Source organism: Hevea brasiliensis, chromosome 5 (assembly GCF_030052815.1).
Source record: "Hevea brasiliensis isolate MT/VB/25A 57/8 chromosome 5, ASM3005281v1, whole genome shotgun sequence".
Classification (NCBI taxonomy): Eukaryota; Viridiplantae; Streptophyta; class Magnoliopsida; order Malpighiales; family Euphorbiaceae; genus Hevea; species Hevea brasiliensis.
This window is the reverse complement of record NC_079497.1, coordinates 3,666,651-3,688,366: the sequence shown is the minus strand read 5'-3', so window position 1 is coordinate 3,688,366 and position 21,716 is coordinate 3,666,651. Positions and strand designations below refer to the sequence as shown.

Here is a 21,716-nt window from a genome sequence, read left to right as displayed (position 1 = left end):
CCAGAATGATCAGAGTATCAGGCCAATACAGGGGCCACTGATCATACCTGAACTCACCCCTAGCCCCTTTTGCTTGCAATGAGGATGGAGGTGACTCCATCCCACTAGAATCTTTATTCACCTCCATCCCACTAGAATCTTTATCTTATCTTTTAATGTCTATTCAATTCAATAGACTATAGTAAAACAGCAGTAGAAGTAATACTTCAAATTAGAATATTCATAAAGTTTATCATAGCTTTATGTATCAACCTAGAACTTAGAACTTATATATATATATATATATATATATATATATATATATATATATATATATATATTGGAATGCTATAAAGATTTATACATGCAAAAACAACGAATTATTGAATATCTTTGTGAGATTCAAAATCAATTTGCAGGTTTCACATAACTTTTAAAAAGAACACAGATTTGATTTCTATTCTTTTCATAACCATAACTCTGCTTCTGATTATGAAATGTATTATTATGTCTCTTGAAAGTAAATAAGAAGTTATATTTATAATTGACATTTAAGAACAGTTAAATTTGGCCATAAATTAGACCAAAATTGAAAATTCATATACCCAGTTTCAATTAATTTAAGATTACAACTTAATTATTATCGTTGTTTTCAACTAGTAAACTTTGATAATTTAATCCCATCAAATTTCACAATTATTTACTTATATAATTAGGCTTTCAATTTAGCAATTAATTTTTTTTCCAGTGTCTTGTCTTGCCATTAGGCATTCGGAAGAAGTTAATTAATGCAAAAGAGACATGAATTTGTATTATAAGAAGGTCAAATAACAGTCATTCATGATTTGGTCTAATTAACATTCTAACAAGGAAACAAAAATGTGCACAGATCTCTGTTCCACTTTCTTCTTCTTCTTCTTCTTCACATAAAAAGAGTCTCTTGACAAAAGCATCTTGAATGGTTGCATAATTTACGAAGCACAGCCAGGCACAAGGCATGAAAGGAACCCTGTCACCTTCTTCTTCTGCATTCAAAAAAATAAAGCTTTAATTTTCACTTGAACAAAAAAGGTTAAAATAAAAAAAAATAATTTCAAGAAAGAGATATTTTTATTGCTACTGGTTCAAACTCATTGGTAAATTGCTTTGAATTCTAGTGCCAATTACGACCATATAACAAAGTTATGTGGACCCTTTTGTGCACTCAAGTCAATTTCCTTGGTTGACACGGATCCACCAAGAGCTGCCTAATTTCAACCTCATTGGAAATCTACAGACTCACTCACCCACTATCCATATTACCTAACCTGGCAGCAAATGTCTCTCTCCTTATCTTATCATCTTCATCTTATTTTATTCTTACCTTTTACGGAACACCAAGGAAACAACTCATTCTATTTTATTCTTGAGCTCTGCACTAGGATATTTAACAAGGACTTCATGGAATAATTTTTCTACTAAGCGCATCAACAACTGTAAGTTGTGCATAGATTAAAGAGATAGGGAGGAGAGAAACTGACCCGCTTGGAAGAGCGGAGGAGCTCAGGAGGGATTTTGTAGAGATCTTCATCGACTGGCTTAGGAGGTCTAACAGGCAATTTAGGACGTGGATGAACTGAGACTCCATTTTTCTTTTCTGACACATTGTACACAGAGATGGGTTTCTGGTGCTGCTGCTGTTGTTTCCTTGGCGGTTCTGTCACGTCACAAACTTTGCCTTGTTTCTTCTGCTCCTTGCCATGTGGGACTTTCCTCTCTCTCAGCCTTGTCTGTACACAATTAACCCACCATTACATTCCAAATCATCATTAATAACATCATTATGGCATTCGACATCATCAAATTTGTCATTACCCATTTGAAATTATCACCACTCCATGTGTTTTCTTGAAAATTTTTGCTTTGTGAAATCATCAAAATAGATCAAATTGTAATGGTGTTCACATCTGCTTTTTTTTTTTTTTTAAATCTTTTTGTTCAAGTGATGAGGATATGACCAACCTTTCTTGGAGGACCAAGTTCACGAGAAGGTTTCTTGAAATCGGTAGCATATAAGTCACCACGCATGTATTGATCACATTCTCCAGAGGAAGTGTATCGAATCAAGCCCGCTTGTCTTGCACACTCGAAATACTGTGTTATTGGCATCTCATTTGCGTGCTCCCAGTCTCCAAATGCTGGAATTTGACCACTCCATTTCCACTCCTAAACCATAAACATATGCATTTTAGCTCAAACAGAAACACATTAAATTTCCATAAAAAAAAAAAACAAAGCTTTCTTTTCCTTCTTCGTCTTTTCTTGGCTCTAGAAGCACCCATTGTAGAGAGAATTCAAGAGTCAAGACCACTTGCTAATTTGAACTCGAAGAAAATTCATGAATTGTTTCCGGAAATTCAATTAAAAAACTAAGCAATGATTAAAGAAGCCTAGAAAAGGCACAAGAACGCTTACATCCATGTTGGCTTTGGGGTGGAAGGTTTTGCTGCACAAGAAGCCAAGGCGAGAGAAAACAAAAATAAAAGTGGCTATAAAGGCAAGAAGAAAAAGATCGGAGAGGTTATTAATCTAGAAAGGAAGAGAGCAAAAAGGGTTTTAAAAGAATATTTGAGGATTCTCAAGAAACACCTTCACAGAAGGAAGCATATAAGCTCAGAATTTGCAGAGAGAATCTGGAAAGAAAGATACATTTCAGTTCTTTATAGCGCACAGAGGGAGTACAGTCAAAAAACCAGATAGAAAGAGAGAGAGAGATGGGTTTGGTTAGTCCGGGCCATGGGGGCTGGTAATTTTTTGTCAACTTTTGCAGATTATAAAATGGGGTCCCTCTGTTGAATTCTATATCCCATTGCCCATGTACGAGCAGTATCTATGGAGAAGTCTTTATTTTTTTCAGCTTTCTTTGGCTAGATTCACGCTGGAGACTGGAAATCGGGCCCCATGATTTCTGTGTTTTTTCACCTAGAATTGGGAGTTTTAACTGTTACAAAAAGTGAGTTCGGCTGTGAAAGTAAAAGCAGTGGGCAGTGGCCAAACTGAAAAGCGATAAACAAACAAAAAAAGATTGAAATTTGCTTAACAATGGCTCTGCCCTGCAAAGTGGCAAATAGGCAATGGTCCGTTTAAAAAAAAAAACAATTTTTACTCCTAGCCATCTTCACTGGATCATTCAATAATTCCACCAACCTTATCCGTGAGTCAATTTATTTACCAAACCTTGACTTTCTTTTCCTTCTGTGTTAATAAAAATATTGGGAGACTTATAATATATTATACCAAGTCAGATTAAGCTTCCTTCCCTTTCCTTACTCCAGGAAAACATTTAAAAAAAAAAATCATAATTTCTCATTCTAATACATAAGGAATTTTAATTTAATTTTTTTATTAATTTAATATTTTATATTTTTTTAATAATAAATATAAATTAATTTATTAATTATCATTAAATAATATTAACATGATAAATATATGACGTTAATATGATGATAAGTTAATGATACATATACATAGTATAAAAATTATATTTATCATGTGTCATTATATATTTTTATATTAATATTATTTAATAATAATTAAGAATTTGAATCACAATTATAATAAAAAATATTAAACTAATAAAAATTAAATCACATGCTCTCATTTATTAAAAGGAAAAAATATAAGGCAAAGGCTTTGAACTAGAAAGTTGAAGCCCAGAATAGAGACGTTAGTCATGAGTAGTAATAATATTCTTATAGAAATTAAATTGATGTTTTAATTAAAACATTGAGTGAAATTTCTCAGAATAAAAGTGCTATGAGTCAATGCATACAATGAATATCTTCTTATTGCATTTAATGCTTGTTCTAATACAATATTTTTATGAATTTAAATCGATTAAAAGGAATTAAATTTAGAAAAAAAGAGAAGAGAAAATTGGTGAAGGTCATGTTTTCCAAGTCAAAGAAGCTATGATTTGAGAAGTGTAGAAGCTAGAAACGAGCTGCACGCTTGGTGGAGGAATGACAATTGCCACACGCAATGGAAACAAAGGTTTTGACCAATCAATTTCACACTAATGGACGGTTACACATGTGCATAGAAACGGCCACCGCCTGTTCAGGCCCTGAATTTGGACCGAGATCAGTTCAAGTTAGACTCAACCTGTGAGCCGCCCACCGCCTATGTCAAATATAAAATTCAATCTTCACAGCTCGTCATTATAATAAATCAAATCACAGAAACATTCTGATGCTGCATGTGTGAGACATAAGTGAGCACTTCTACGGCATTTTGGTTGGAGAATGCTTTCCAAATATTATTATGAGGAGCGTAGTGTACGCCTTGGATTCCCTTTCCCCATGGCCATGGGTTAAATGTGAACAAGTAAGGAAAGCTTCATTTAGTAAGAACGTACATTACACAGAGCAGTAGATCTAGCAGCAGACAGCAGGAAGATACATTAGAATTGTTCCAATGTATAAAGAAAACCTGAGAAAAAGACTTCCCAGAAGCAGAAAGCAAAAGGTCCTACCAATGAATTCCCATTTGGATTCTAGGGTTTTGCCTCGTAGAGTGATGTGTGCCGATCCATTTTTTGACTTGTAGTGCCAACTTCTTTTGGGGTGTGTGCAAATGCTTTGAGAGCTCGCCATCCCTGAAGCTTGAAATAAACAATAAGCAAGAAAACAAAGTGAGACTTTGACAACAGGAGCAAAGGAAGTCAAGAGTGCTGCTGTGGCTGTGACTTATCTCTGCTGCATTGCAAACATGGCAGTGCCGACCATATCAGAGAAGGTGGATTAATCCTTTTATATAAATTTTAAATATTAATATAGCAAGGAGACGATTTCTTCACGTCATCATCATGTTCCCACAATCACAAACTTGAAAGTGGAAACGAAAATACTATATAATAATAATAATAATTTGACAGTTGGACTAAGAACTTTGACGTCTTAATTCGCAATAATTTAATGCTTACTAGTTAAAATTTCAACCCAATGAATATAAAAATAATAACTATTTTAAATTTTTGGTTTTAGAAATTTAAAAAAAAAAAAGAAGTCATGTTTTCATTTTTCTTTTTAACCATTTAATAACCTCTGATGCATCTCCATCTTCTCATATTACAGAAGATTGTAGTTTGAGAGTGAGAGGACATGAATTGAAATCATATATTAAAGGGCATCATAAATTATTAATAGCAAATAAAATTGAAATTCTAAGAAGAAAATACCAAAAAGAAATTAAAAAAAAAATGAGAAAGAAATTGAAATTCAAAGATAGTAAAGGATGCCAACAAATTTTGTTAATATTCTTTTTTGAGCAAATAAGCGGTAGAGGTTGAAGATGGCGGCTGAAAGAGATTGAGGCCCATCAAGGTAAGAGCTAGGCCTAGAGTTTGTTTTCCCCATTTGGGCTTTCATTATGAATACCTCAATCTCACTTCCCAACTTGGTTTTTCGGCTTTAGTTGTGGCTTTGCTGCTGATAGTGACAGTCCACATCAAAGCGTCCAAGGAGTTGTATTTTTTTTTTTTTTTTTTTAATGGGTTGTATGGTTTAGAAACTGAAAGAAAGTTTATTTTTGCCTGAATTTTTGTAGAATAATTAACTCATATTTTTTATTAATTAATATTAAAAAATATTTTAAAAATAATTTTGAAGACATGAAAGGATTAGTGTAATACGACTCTCAATTCTTTTCGGGCTTTGAATTCAGTAACTTCAAGGAATTCAATTCCCTTTCCCAGACCCTCAAATCCACTCTCTAATTGCTTCCTTTCCGTAATACATCACTCTTCCAAACCTTCTCGTTTCCTTCCTATTTGCATCTCATATCCCACCAAACAATCCAATTCCATCTATCAACTATCCTCACTTTCCACCACGGAATTGGGTGGGAATTCAAACGGAAGTGTTGGTGAAGATGAATTAGCGGGGATGGCTGTGCAAGCTGGAAATCTCATTGTTCCCTCGTTTATTCAGCCGTCTATCAAGCTCAGTTTTAATGACCAAGCTTTTTCTCTTGTCATTTACGGCTTGCACGGTATAAACTTTTCCTATTTTCTCTTTTGGGTTTAAGATACAAATGGTGCTGTTGGTATGAGGCATTTCGTTTCAAGTTAAGGAAAGTTCTGTGATCAAGCTCTTATTATCATTTTTTAATCTTCCTGTGAGCAATGAATGCTTTGGGTCTGGTTGAAACTAGTAGCTGAAAAGCTTTGAATTCTTTCTATTACAGTATGTTTTCGTGGATTCTTTTTAGGATTAGAATATTAATGTTCTTGAATTTTTTGTGTGTATCATTTACTTGCTCTTGTAATCATCAGAAAATAAGCTGCTTCTTAGATATGCTGATTTGGGTTATAAGTAAATTTGAAGTTTATGTTTGTAGTATGGATTGCCTTGAATTAGCAGTTAGATTAGGCTTTTGGCCATTGTAAGCAGCAGTTTCTCTTGGCACTCAGCGAATGCATAGTTTTTTTTTGGTCTTACTGTAGAGATGGCAATTTATCCAAACACAATCTGATCCATCTTGATCCAAATCTTCCCACAGCCCTAAAAGTTTAAGTTCAATTAGTTCGAGCTGAACAAATATTATCCATGGCAGCAACTCTACACTACCAAATCATTTATGGCCTTCAAGATAATGTTGTTATTTGTCGTCCCGACCAAGAGTCTCTTCATATGCTCTGTATATCCTTGCAACTATATTGATGACATCCTATTACTCTCAAAAGATGTCTCAACCCATAAGAAACTTTTGGCTCAGTTCTAAGCTTTAGTCAAGAAGTATGGGATCATGTTACCTCAGTTCTAAACTTTTGGACTAATATTGAATTTCTAGGAATGTAATTTGAAAGTGAAAAATACCATATGGACTCCACGCGTAGGAGTTATTAAATTTTCCAGATAAGAATCTGACTACCAAACAAATCTAATAGTTTCTTGGAATTATCTTTATTTCACATGTGTCCAAATACACTTCCCTCCTGTCCAAAATACTTAAAAAATAAGCCCCTCTTTGGAGCATTGCACAAATGACAGCTGTCCAAAAATTGAATAACATCTCACAGGATTTACCCCTCTTGAAGATCCCTAGCATAGTAAAAAAGATCTTACAGACTGATGCTAGTGATAAATATTGGGGGCTATTCTTCTCGAAGAAATAGAAGGAAAACAATATATATGTGGTCATGCAAGCGGATAGTTCAAAGACTCTGAAAAACACTACCATTCAATCTACAAAAAAATACTGAAAATAAAAAATGGAATGAAAAATTTTGAATTTTATCTCATAGGGCACTGCTGCTTGATCATCATGGACAAATCATCCTTTTCCAAGGTAGTAGACTTTAAAAATAAGAGTCTTCCTGAACCACATCTTTTGAGATTAAAAAATTGGTTTTCAAATATGAGTTTACTATCCAGTGTATAAAAGGAGACCTTAACTTGATTCCTGATCTCTTTACCAAATCACCTTGTATTCAACTTTTTATTTCTCTTCACTCAATTCCTCTCATCTTCATGGCCAACTCTTTCAAGCCATTCGACTCTAAAACTCCTTCATTCTTAATTCCTGCATTAGAAAGTTTTCCACCAGGATGCAATGTATGAATGACACTCAGTCAAATCACTGAATTTGCAAAGAACTATCTCTTCCATTTTCAAAATCTTGTCAATGTTCTCAGAAAAAAAGTAAGAAGCCCACCCTATGTTCTGTTCAGATGTTCCATTTCTGACTACATTTTGTCTAAACCTTCAAGAAGATTTGCTCTATGAGGAAATTTGGTTTTTATGGTGTATGGTCACTCTGTATTTTTTCAGAGACAAAAAATCAATGGAGCCTAATATGACACTTCCTTGAATGGTTTGCCCCTGCTTCATTGTGGCATAAAAACTTAAGTACAACTAGTAAAAAACCATAATCTTCTCCTCAAGCGTCCATCAAAAGCCAAAGCCGCCTGCTCTCTGTTCATTCTACACAAGGCCTTTTTCAGAAATTCAAAGAGACTATTATGGACTTAAAATCAATTCTATAAATGGAAGACCTATTCTAAAACTGTTAAGACAGGACAGAGGCTTGCATTGCGAAAAGAAATTACTGCTCATCTCTGTGAAATTAACAACTTCAAACCCAAGGCCCTGATAGTGACTTCTACCTTAATCGGTCCAAAAGTCTAATCAGAAAAAGTTTTAAATCTTCTTCTTGATTATACTAATCTAATCTGGTAAGATTTTCAAAACCCTACCGAGGCAGAAAAAGAAGAAGCTGTCAATAGTGCATCTTTTCCTGAATAGAAAAACAGTACATGTCCCTGGTATGGTACAAGAGTCTATATAACAAGAAATATGATTCTGATGGCTCAGACTATTATAATTATAATATGAGTTTTAAGTCAGAACTCCTTGTGAATTGGCAGCAGACTGTTCCCTTGAAGCTGAAACAAAATATACATTTGTATAATTAATTTTTGTCAGATAAGTTATTTGTCTTCATGTATGACTTAGTTAGGTATGAGTCATGTGCCTTCTTAACTATTTCTTATTTTATTATATGTATTTAACTAACTATTAGGTAGACATATGTCTATATGAATGGTTGTAATAGTTTCAGCTCTCTTTCCATATAAAGTGAGCTTTGGTATTATTTGTAACAAAACTTACCAATAAATAACATTCCAGCTTCTTTATCCTATGGCCTTCTAAATTTCTCTCCCTCTCTTGAAAATAAAAAATTCTATCTTATTCATATAATTCTCTATGAAGGCATGAGTATGCTCTATATTTGCCACTCTTAGTGGATTTTGTGTATCAGAAAGTGTTAGTTCATTGATCCATTACTATAGTTCTCCGGTGCTCAAGTAGAAGAATCTCTTCTTCCCTTTTTAAGCCTTTATAATATATACAGAAGATCTGGTTCCCTTACTAGAAATATCCGCTCTCTTATCTTTTCAAGAAGATATGTTACCAAAGAATATGTATAGATTTCTCACCTTGACTATTTTGCTTTCAGATCCACTACTGCTGAATAATATGTCATTCTGGCGTTCATTGATCCATTACTATAGTTCTCCGGTGCTCAAGTAGAAGAATCTCTTCTTCCCTTTTTAAGCCTTTATAATATATACAGAAGATCTGGTTCCCTTACTAGAAATATCCGCTCTCTTATCTTTTCAAGAAGATATGTTACCAAAGAATATGTATAGATTTCTCACCTTGACTATTTTGCTTTCAGATCCACTACTGCTGAATAATATGTCATTCTGGCGATTTCTTCTTTGTCCCTCAGTGAAAAAGACAAGGGTACTAGTATCTTCAAGACCCACCTTCTCTGATGACCATGAAAAAGACAAGGGTACTAGTATCTTCAAGACCCACCTTCTCTGATGACCATCCAAATACCACAATCTGAGACAGAAGAATCTTCTAAATCTTCAAAGGAAGAATATTCTGATTTTGACCTTGAAGCAAACCTGACAGACATTACCAATATTCTCATGGTTACTACCACTGGGTCTAATGCAAATGAAATCCTTGAAGAAACTATGGAAGAAAAAATATATCCTGGCCAAACTTCAAAGGCAGGATCTTATACTCGTCCAACTGGTGGACTCTGGTTCACACTTGATGATGTTCCTCTATCAAAATGAAGAGAAATGATGCTTGAATTTGGAGCCTGGATTGATCTACAAATGACCAGACCTGATGCCTATTTATCGACTATTCTTTGAGAATTTATTGCTATAATGATTGGATCACTTTGAGATTGGTTCTTTTTCTTTGGACATTACAGGCAGCTTCAATTTTACCAAATGCCAGACACTTGGATTTTCCTAAGAACTATCCATTCAGAGTTCTTTGGTAACATAGACCTAGCAAAACAATAAAAGAGGCAAGATTTTTTTGAAATGAAGTGTTGTTCATTGAAAAGGAAAGATCTTGAGTTCCACTATCAGCGCATGTCCCAGCACTTTTATAGGCTTGGTGGATTGTATGATGTTAATCTCAAAAGTATATATATTGCTTCTCTCCCTGAGCAGATATAGTCTGATTTGTGTAGAATAATTCAAGCAACTAGTAGGGATCTAACACGAATCTGTATTGGAGAAATTCACCAGATAATTCGGTCCACTCTTGACAAACTATGTGAGCATAGAAAGTTATTTAAAGAAGTCATAAACAAGAACAAGTCTTTACAGAAAGCCTGTAACAAGTCTCATCTTCTGATCAAATGTAAGGAGAAAGCTTGTGTATGTAAAAAAAGAAAAAATTTCATTAGAAGAAGTATGTGCACAAGTCAGAGAAAGGCCAACATCATGCAAGGAGAAATTAAAGGAAGTGCAGGAGGTAGAGCAATTTCTTGCTTATTCTCTTTTTCTCTTTCTTTTTTCAAAATTTTCAAAGCCATTTCATAAATTGGCAAAGGATTACGCCATTCTGTTTCTTTGCTGATGCCAATCCGTGGGCCAAAATATGAAGAAGAATCTCTTCATGGTTGGTAGGTTTTGTATTAAACAATTCAAGCAGCTAGCAGGGATCTAACACGAATTTCTATTGGAGAAATTATGAGCAAATACAGTCTAATTTGTATAGAATAATTCAAGCAACTAGCAGGGATCTAACACAAATTTCTATTGGAGAAATTCACCAGATGACCTTGTCCACTCTTGACAAACTATGTAAGCATAAAAAGTTGCCCAAATCTTAGTTAAGCATAATAATGCTCGAGCGATGCCGAGATACAACAAGCTACCATCGCCAAACAAATCTCAAGACTTTGTCCTTTTGTATTATAATACAGAACTAGATTAGGAGGACCGTGGTAATGGATTAATGAATTAACTCTTTCTGATACACAGGATCCGGTAAGAGTGATAAGCGTAGAACATACTCATGTCTTAGTAGAGGATTATATGAATAAAATAGAATTTTTTATTTTCAAAAGGGAGAAATTTAGAAAATCATAAGATAAAGAAATTGGAATGTTATTTCTCGATAAGTCTTATTACAAATAACACCAAAGCTCTCTTTATATAGGAAGAGAGCTAGAACTATTACAACCACTTTTTCATACAGACACATGTTTACCAAATAGTTTGGTAAGTACATCTAACAAGATAAGAACTAGTTAGGTAGACACATGATTTATACCTAATTAAGTCATACATGAAGACAAATAACTTATCTGATTAAAATCGATTATAAAAATGTATATTTTTTCCAGCTTCAAGGGGACGGCCTGCGGTCAATTCACGAGGAGTTCTGACTTGGACTCAGATTATAATTATAACAATCTGAGTCATCAGAATCATTTTTCTTATTATACAGACTCTTGTACTAGGGACATGGACTGTTTTTCTGTTCAAGAACAGATGTACTCTTGATGGTTTCCTCTTTTTTTGTCTCGGTGGGGTCTTGAGAATCTCGCTAGATTGGATTAATATAATTAGGAAGAAGATTTGAAACTTTTTCTTGTTAGGCCTTTGAACTGATTGAGGTGGAAGTCACTGTCTGGGCCTTGGGCTTGTAGTTGTTAATTTCACAGAAATTAGTAGTAATTTCTTTTCGCAATGCAAGGCTCTATCCTGTCTTGACAATTTTAGATTAGGTCTTCCATTCATAGAATTGATTTTGAGTCCATAACAGTCCTTTGAATTTTCTGAAAAGGGCATATGTAGAATGAACAGAGAGCAGGCTACTTTGGCTTTTAATGAAGGCTTGAGGCAAAAATTATGGTTTTCACTGGCTGTTATTAAGTTTTTACGCCACAATGAAGCAGGGACAAACCATTCAAGGAAGCATCATATTAAGCTCTGTTGATTTTTTATGTTTCCGAGGAAATCGTAGAGCCTTAAAGTAAGAACTTTAAAGGCGATGGCATACAGAGTGATCATGCACCGTAAAAATCAAATTTTCTCATAGAGCAAATCTTCTTGGAGGTCTAAACAAAAGGTAGTCAGAAATGGAGCATCTAGACAAAACATAGAGTGTGCTTCTTGCTTTTGGTTGAGAACATTGGTAAGGTTTTGAAAATGAAAGAGATGGTTATTTGCAAATTCAGTGATCTGGCTGAGTGTCATTGATGCATTGCGTTCTAATGGAAAACTTTTTAGTGCAGAAATTAAAAATGGAGTTTTAGAGTCAGAGGGCTTGAAAGAGTTGGCCTTAAAGATGAGAAGAATTGAGTAAAGAGAAGTAAGAAGTTGGATACAAGGTGGTATGTTAAGGAAATCAGTAATCAAGTTGAGGTCTCTTTTTATATGCTAGATAGCAAACTCATATTTGAAAAACTAATTTTTTTAATCTTAAAAGATGTGGTTCAGGAAGACTCTTATTTTTAAAACCAAGTTTCTATGCTCATGTAGTTTGTCAAGAGTGGATAGGGTTATCTGGTGAATTTATCCAATAGAGATTCGTGTTAGATCCCTGTCAATTGCTTGAATTATTCCATACAAATCAAACTATATCTGCTCAGGGAGAGAGGTAATATATGTACTTTTGAGATTAACATCATCCAATCCACCAAGTCTATAAAAGAATTGAGACATGCGCTAATAGTGGAACTTAAGATTTTTTCTTTTTCAGGAATAACACTTCATTTCAAAAAAGTCTTGCCTCTTTTGTTGTTCTGCCAGGTTTATGTTACTAAGAAACTTTGAATGGATAGTTCTTAGGAAAATTCGAGTATTTGACCTTTGAAAAATTGAAGCTGCCTGTAATGTCCCAAGAAAGAGAACCAATCTTGGAGTGATCCAGTCATTCTTGCAGCAAATTCTCGAAGAATTGTCGATAAATGGGTATCAGGCCTGGTCATCTATAGATCAATTCAGGCTCCAAATTCAAGCATCCTTTCTCTCTATTTTGATGGAGGAACATCATCAAATGTGAATCAGGGTCCACCAATTGGACGAGTATAAGATCCTGCCTGTGAAGTTTGGCTAGGATATATTTATTCTTTCATAGTTTCTTTAGGGATTTCATTTGTGTTAGACCCAGTGGAAGTAGCCATGAGAAGATTGATTATGTCTATCAGATTTGTTTTATGGTCAGAATTAGAATATTCTTTCTTTGAAGATTCTTCTATCTCAGATTGTGGTATTTGGATGGTCATCTAAAGAGGTAGGTCTTGAGGATACATGGGCTTTTTATTTTTATGGTCTTTTGGCAAAGACTTTTCTTCCTCCATTGATTCAGAAAAAGAATTGTTTTTTGATGGTCAGGATTGTGACTGAAAAGGATGAAAAGATGGATGTTTAGGTATAGAAGTTTTCTGGAATAGTTTAAGAGGTGTATTAAAAATAGAAGGTCCAAAAGACATGGATGGTTTAGGCTAATAAGAAAATAGTCTGTAAGATGAAAACAGATTATGAACAGGTATATGGGTTTGTTTGTAGTAGAATAAGTCTATTTCTATTTGAGCAATCTGAGATTTCAGTCTTTTGATTTCTAACTCGTTTTGCATGAAGTCTTGTCCGAATCTTTTTTAATGAATCATAGCTTTGAGTCCTTTGTCAAGCTGACTGATCTGGGATTGAAGGTTCGCATATAATTGATGAATCTTGGTTGACAGTGTATCAACCTTAGTTTTTGTCAGTTGAGTTTGATTAACCACCAAGTTAATCTTTGAATCAATCTTCTTAAGGAAATTATTTTGGGCCTTGACATTTAATGTCTGTCAATTCAACACTTCTTTTACTTGGGATAAAGGCTTTGACTGGCCTTCCGGATTAATAGTGGATAACTGGACAAAAGGACGAGAAGCCAACTTCTGGATGGGATCAATGTTGTAGCGTAAAGGAGAAAAATTTTCTTCAAAGTCTTCTTGAAAGAACATCATGCAAGGAGAAACTAAGAAAGTGCAGGAGGTAGAGCATTTTCCCGCTCATTCTCCATTTTTCTTTCTTTTCTCAAAATTTCCAAAGTCATTTAATAAATTGGCAAAGGATTACGCCATTGGCTTTCTTTGCTAATGCCGATCCAGGGGCCAAAATCTGGAGAATAATCTCTTTGTGGTTTATAGGTTTTACATGAAGAGAATCTTTTTGGCACTATTTATCTTTTGTGGTTGCGCTCATTATATTCTTCAATTTCATGGATGCAATTGCAATCTTTATCACACATTCTCGATCCAAGGACATCATAAATGAAATGTCCATTGATTTTATCAGTATAAACAGGTATTCCATTTTTCATAAATGCATGCACAAGAATCTCGTCTCTCTTTTTTTGTGATAAAAGAGATCATCACAGTGTGGAAGACTACTGATGAAGACTTAGAAGAGCTTCTTGGAGCTTTGAACACCGTTTAATAGTTCCATTAGATTGTCTATGGAACGAAAGTTCTATGGCTCGTATAGGATGGGAATTGTTATGGAGTTTCTCATAGTTGGTCAGCCATTCCGTGGAGATTAGCTTTACCAACTCATATCTGGATAAATGCCGCAGAATTTGAACAATTGTGAGAGTGGACTCTGTATCTAAAAGGATATATAGAGCATTTTAAGAGACTTTTAGTTGGGATAAATCAACATCATGATCTTGGAGGCGATAAATGATTTGGTGGTGCAGAGTTACTGCCATGGAGGATATCGTCTGTTCAGCTCCAACTAGTTGAACTTGAACTTTTGGGGCTATGGGAAGATTTGGATCTTGCAGAGACATGTTGTAATTGGGAAAAAGGTAAGTACCACACTCCCATCATGAAGAGTGGAGATGCAAGTACCAATCACAGCGTGTTAATACTTGAGGAATTTGGTATTCAGTAAAGAAAGTCCGACAATAACTGGTAGTTCTCTTCGTCCATGTAGGGTAAGGACTATTCTGGCTGCTCCAAAGTGCAGATAAGAGTACAATGTCTTTTCCACTGAGGGATAAAAGGAGAAGGAATCTCCAAAGTGACATATGGTTCAACAGTAGTGGATCTAAGAACACAATGGTCAAGGCGAGAAGTCTGTACATATTCTTTGGTAATCGATCTTCTTGAGGAGGTAAGAGAGCGGATATTTCTGGTAAAGGAACCAAATCTTTTGTATACATTATAAGGGCTTAAAAGGGGTAGGAGAGATTCTTTTACTTGAGCACCTTCAGGGATGTGAGAGATCTCAACAAGATTATCCATTTTGGAGAACAAAGTTCTTCTACAAGAAGGGGATAGAGAAAGAGAAGAAGTAAGATTAACTAAGCTAGCAGAAGATGAAGGCTCAGATACTAGAGTTGAAGCTAGTTGAGGTGTGACAGACGATTCTCCATACTAATCTCAAATTAAACCTTATTCATAGGGTACACAGAGCATCTGAAGAGACTCTGATTGGGACGAATCAACAGCATGATCAAGCCATTTCTCTAACAAATGTCCTCAAAATCCGAAGAAAGCAGCAAAACTGATTCAACAAATCTATCAGAGCACTCATTTAGATCTGGATGACGCAGACATTGAATCCTTATTCTCAGAACAAGATGAAGCCGACAAAGAGACTATCTTTGCTCTTGAAATTGCCGAACCAAAATCCAGATCATCCGATGATACTGATAAGAATGTCTCTGATATAGAATTTCTAAATATTCATACTGCTTCTTTATGCTCTTCAGCTCAGCCAGCTATTCCAATTCCTTTAGTCCAGATTCATGTTCTTTCATCAAAATATGAGCGACCTATTTCTGTCATTGGATTCATTAATACTGGCCCTCATAAAAGCATGATGAACCCTACAGTTCTTCCTGAAGAAGTATGGGTTCCTCATTCTGAATATTTTCGTGCAGTAGATGCGAAGGTATTGAGGACTGATCTTATTACAAAAAAATCAATTAGGATACAGTTTTTCCCTGACTGTATTACCTGGACAAAGGTAATTGGCACAGATTTCCTTGACAAAGATTTGCTGATTGGTTTTGATGTATTTCAACAAGCTTAAAAGTTTCAAATTCTACCTACTAGGATAAAATATAAAAGGTTTTTTAAACTTTTTACTATAATTCAGAAGAGGTTCTCACTCTCTGAAGCTCCTTCAGACTTTCAAAAATATAGGGATCTTCTAATGCTTTCTTGTGCGGACTCTCATACAAATTTTTTTCATCCTACACCATAGTAAAAAAATAAAAAGTTCTTTATTAAGCTTCCCTTTAAACTTAATGAAGACATTATTTTTTACTAAAAAATAATTTATTTATATATATTTATGTATTTAAATATTATAATTTTAATAAAAATATTTGTATATTGTTAAGATTATGTTTAAAGTTAATATTTTTAACTCATAATTTATTTTTTAATAAATAAATTTATATTATGTAATAATAAAAAAATAAAAAAGAAAAAGAAATATTTCCTGGCAAATTGCCCCGCCCCACGCTTCGCAGTAAAGTTCTGCCCTGACCCTGATCTCCTATGAGGTGGGAACGAAGGGAGCAATCTTGCCCCTGACCTGCTCCGGTGCTTTTAACTTTTTTTTTTTTTGGACAGCCCTATCTTACTGTAACTTAGTGCCTAGAAGCTGTGAATTACATGGTGGCATTATGAACTAACTTGAAAATTTTCCAATCAAAATCTTCTCATATGTCATAGCATTATATTTGTCTTTCAGCTGGACTAATGATATGCTTGTGATTCTTTTGTAGAAAAATCCATAACTTTTTCTTTACCCTATGGCTTACGAATTTGTTGACAGTGAGATTTATAAAGTCGGACCATTGCTGATAAAAATGAGTTACTTTGACTGCATGCAGACTTCTATAGCTTTTACAAGCCTTGTCGTCGCAGTTGTCCCAACACTCTGTGCGAGTCATATATATGACATTACAAACTCCATTGAAGATATCTGATATTTTTAACATCCAGTCTAGCATTATTTCATAGATTTCACTCTAGTTCTTTGTAATTGCTTGTTCTATCATGGGCCATGGCTTGTATGCAATATAATTGCTAAAGGCAACTAGGTTCTATAAAATTGTGTAGAATCCATTTATTTTTGGTAGTATGACTGCCATCTCATGGTTATATCAATTTGTGTTTTATTTCTTACTGCCATACTTGTAGAAAACGTGGCATCTATGGCATCAAAGAACGCTATCAATTTGATGTTTAGATCATAGATTTTGATCATTATCTGTTTAGTTATGTCTCTTATCATCCAATTATCTTTATCATCTTCAAGTTGGGGAACAACCATACACAAGCTTAGAGCATAGTCAAGCACTTCCAAACTTGGAAATTCCTAATCACAGTTTCTTCTTCTATCCAATGAGATTTCTCCTCTTTTCTTATGAATGCTTTCTGCTTTGATCATTTGACTGTCCATTTGTGTGGTTAACTTCTATTCATTGATGTCTAGTTTTGCCCCTAACACCTGTCATTCACTCTTTTTTTGGCAGAAGGAGAAGGTTCACCATTTTTACTGCAAAAAATAGAAATTATTACTTTGTATACTTTTTTTTTTCTAATTGTAATTTCTCATTCAAATTTCTTCTAACTCAATCAGCCGTTTTACTATTTCTTTATTGCAATAAGTTTCCTATGTATTATATCCTTTAGGTGTTGCAGTTGCGGATATTCCTATTTTTGGAAGAAATATTACATAAATCATCTTGTACATTGAATGATGAGGAATGCATTTCTCTTTTGTAAATGTGGATTCTTGTTTATATATTGTTAGGCAATGGGGAGAGCTGCAATGTCTCTTTCAAAGATAGCAGATACAGCTCGTGAGGAACTCCCTAGTACAATGGCTGCAATTAGGCTTTCAGGCATGGAGATCAGTGATCTGACATTGGAATTAAGCGATTTGAGGTGACAATAATATCTGTATTATTCACTTTGCTTGATATTAATTTATTACCTCTCTACTTCTCCCTTCTGGCTTCCTTTTTCCTCTCTCTGTTGTCTCATTTGATAAAACTTGTGTCTTGCAAGAAAAGATGGTTTTGCTTGACCCAATAAAAGGACGCCACTATGAGATTGTCACATATCAAACAGGAGAGGGAGGGGGAAAGTTGGAAAGGTTATTCAAATTAGGCAAGATTAATTTTCTATTTGTCTATTATGCACTAAAAATTGATGAGTTCCATTTTTGTTGCCGCTGAAAGGGAAGAAAGAAAAAAAGAAAAGAAATAAAAGATAATATTACCTTATTGCGCCACTAGCTGTTGTGATTGATGCATTATGGCAACTATTATTTATTTGGAGAGAAATCACATCTAATTGCACAGCTTTAAGGATCCAAGTGCATTAATCTTTCAATATTTATTGCATACAATAGTATTGTTTATCTAAGTTGACACTCAGCCATGAGATAGCTGATGGGGTCAACAAATCAGCTCAAGCTGTTCAAGCAGCAGAATCTGGGATTCGACAGATTGGTGTACTTGCTCATCAGCATTCCATGTGTAAGTTGTGCTTTCTATTGACGTTCCCACCGTCCATTTGTAGCTCTTTACCAAGACTAGTTTTTATGGCTGTTTTATTTCACGTAGCAATGATTCAAGAGAGGGACAGCCTGCCTATCAGCTCACTGCAGCCTGTTGTTGCTGGGGCTGCAAAAAAGACTTCCCATGCAGTTGGCCAAACCACCAAGACCTTCATGAATATTATCTCACGAGGTGAGTTCAGCTCAGAAAATGAGGAAAATAATGAAATTGAAAGGGTGGATATTTAAGAGTTATACTACTTCTGATTTAAATGATTATTTGTGCACATATTTTAGAGAGCTTCCATGGTAGCTACTGGTATACGGATATTGTAAATGCCTTTTCTTTTATATACGATTGATTTTTTTTTTTTTTCTTTTCATTTGCTCAACCCACGCAGGTAGGCAATAAACATTTTCTGTTGACTAAGTGTGAGATTTATTAACTTGGCTCATTGGGTCATATGATTTGTAGGATTCACATGGAAATTCTCTTATACTCTTTCCATCGTTCCATCAATAATTAATACCGTTAATCATGTTTGGTATTATCGATGAAAAAAGAATAATAGTTAAGTTTGTATAGTTAAATTTGTTTATATGCCTATATCCACATATTAACAAAATTATTCTTTATTATAATATAATAATATGTTTATTAAAATAATAATATTTATTTATAATAATTACAAGGCAAGAGTAACACTCTTGAAGGAACTTCACATTACAAGCCATTACCTTACTCCATAAGTTAACAAACTTATGGGTAAGTGGGGGAAATGGTTAATGGAGTTAGATGTTAATTTTGGCATAATAAATAAGGTTAATGAAGAATAATACAGAGTAACTTTTGTTACCCTCAAAATAAATGCATCAATAAGTTAGTCAAGCCAAATTTTAGTCAAATTTAAGTTATTAGATTAATATAAATAAATTACCTTTGAGTCAAATTTAACCTTGTGAATGGCTGACAATGTAATTTTTAGTTAGATGATGAAATTCAAAAACTATTATGATTAAAAAAATTATCATATTTTAATAAATTTTACGTGTACGTGGCAAGAGATGCCACTTGAGGTATAAATTAATTCGGTCGACTTATATGACTTGTTTTGTATTTACTGTTAGAGCTGACTTTATTCTAAAATTATTAATTAAAAAATTAAAAATTACTGAAAAATTAAATTGATATATTTTAATTATAAAAAAATGAAAATTACAAAATAATTTTGGTTAATAGTATTTAAAGTAACAATTTAAAAAAAAAAATTGTTAACACCTGTGAGATTGATTTTATTTAATTTACACATGTCAAAAATACGTATAGTCTTTTCTCATCTATAAATTGGATTGCGGATGTGTCAGACGCGTATGATCCTAATGTTGCTTGATATTATAAATGAAAATGGATTTAGATTTGGTCTACAACTCATGTATTTTTTATAAATTTAAAAAATTAAAAATTTAAAATAATTACTTTTATGTTATTATTTTAAATCCTTCTCACTATAATATAATGTATTAGCTCTATACGACATTACAACTTTTAAACACTTTCATAAAAATTATTTTTATTAGCTAAATAAAAAATTTTAAATTTATGATTTTTAAATTTTAAATTTTTAAATAGATATTTGAAATTTAATGGAGATTAAATTAAGATTTAACCGGTATATTATTAAATAAATATTATAAAATTAATAATAATACTTTATTATAATTAATATTTTTATTTTTAAATTATAATTAATACTTTTATATACTTTATAAATAACTATTAAAATACATTTATATAAATTTTAATATGTAAATATTATTTAAAAATAATGAAAAACTTTAAAAAATAATATTTAATTATTTTTAACAAATAAATACTTAAATTTAAAATTTTATAATAATAAATTTATTTTTATCATTGAAAATAAATGCTAATATATTAAAGTCACATAACATAATAAGTAAAAAATTTTATTAAAATAATTAAATAGAAAATAATTTAATAATTTAAATTAATAAAATAAATTATAGACATTATTAATTATTAAATTGCAAGTAAGTAAGTGAGTAAAGTTTAAAATTTTTAATAATGATAGGTTAATGGTAGTTAATTATTGTATATTAGTATAATATAATTTGAGTTAATAAAGAAGAATAATTATATATATAAATTTTGCTTTTATATATATATATATATATATATATATATATATATATATATATACACATGTGTGTGTGTTTGTGTTAGTAATATGCCCTACAACATATTATATACTGTATCTTATAAACATTTATTCTCATTAATGGCATGTATCTTTTTCTCTTATTTTTAAATGGTTTAAATTTAATAGAAAAATATCCTTTAACATCTTGTTAAATGTTTCATTCTTAAATTTTTAAGAATATGAGTGATGGAATATTCTAGTACAAGTGTTATAAATTTTGGTTCATAATCAATGATACCTCATTGGACATGATTTATCTAGAATAATTATCATCTTTCTTTGTTTTCATATATTAATATGAGATACTAATGGGATGGAATTGTGAGTCTTATGCCATATGACAAATATGGTAGGCACTTATCAGATAAGTAGGCCGAACCAGTGATATAATTATGACATATATATGGAGTTTACTTGTCACGACCCAACCTATGGGCCGGACCGGCACTAGGACCTGGGCCAGCCTAAAGCCCCCGAGGCCCGTAGTAAGCCTAACTGTTCATTAACCCAACTCTAAGGCCCATTTGGGCCCAGTATCAAGAAAACAAGCGGGACAGTCCGCCATAAAATGGACTTTCCAACGGGGAGTTTTCGACTCACCCGACCTGTAAACACAATAAATACTCAATTGGGGAGCTCAGCTCACCCTCCACATACTCATATCCTCATAATAATAAATGGGAGCTCAGCTCTCTCATCTAATCCATCAAACATGCATATCATTATACGTTTACAGGTCCAACATGATAATAATATTACAGACCATAATCAATAAATACTTCTAACACATGCGGAAATTCTAGGAGTAAATAAAATTACACAAATATTGATAAACAACCTGCGAAGTAGAAAAGCAGGTTAACCCAGAATAAAATATCCTCCTGTGGCCTGTAAAAATTTTTGAACAGGAGTGAGCGTTCGACTCAGAGAGTAAAATATCAATTTTAACCATAATCTCTATAACTATCTAAAACTAATGCACCCTGTAGAGTGAAATGCAACATCAACAACATTTTCACATCATAACATCAAAAAGGTAAATTTGGAGCACTCACGCACCCTGTAACATCAATCATAATATATGGGAGCGATCCCTATCTGACTCTCTTAAATCCAACTGGTGCTGAAGA

The 21,716-nt window shown here is 33.3% G+C and overlaps 1 protein-coding gene and 1 long non-coding RNA gene across 2 annotated transcripts; one reads left to right on the top strand and one right to left on the bottom strand.

Annotated features, from left to right (window-relative positions):
- Window positions 1-764: 764 nt before the first annotated feature.
- Window positions 765-2,768, bottom strand: LOC110659322 (uncharacterized). Its single transcript, XM_058146640.1, has 4 exons — window positions 2,434-2,768; window positions 1,981-2,184; window positions 1,500-1,748; window positions 765-1,004 (listed from the first exon to the last, which is right to left on the bottom strand). Exons 1-4 carry the CDS (start codon window positions 2,437-2,439, stop codon window positions 951-953), a joined length of 513 nt encoding a protein of 170 aa, XP_058002623.1. The 5' UTR covers window positions 2,440-2,768; the 3' UTR covers window positions 765-950.
- Window positions 2,769-5,521: 2,753 nt separating this feature from the next.
- On the top strand, window positions 5,522-18,097 carry LOC131179863 (uncharacterized). Its single transcript, XR_009148754.1, has 2 exons — window positions 5,522-6,009; window positions 17,615-18,097. It is a non-coding gene; the product is annotated as an uncharacterized LOC131179863 (long non-coding RNA).
- Window positions 18,098-21,716: the final 3,619 nt, after the last annotated feature.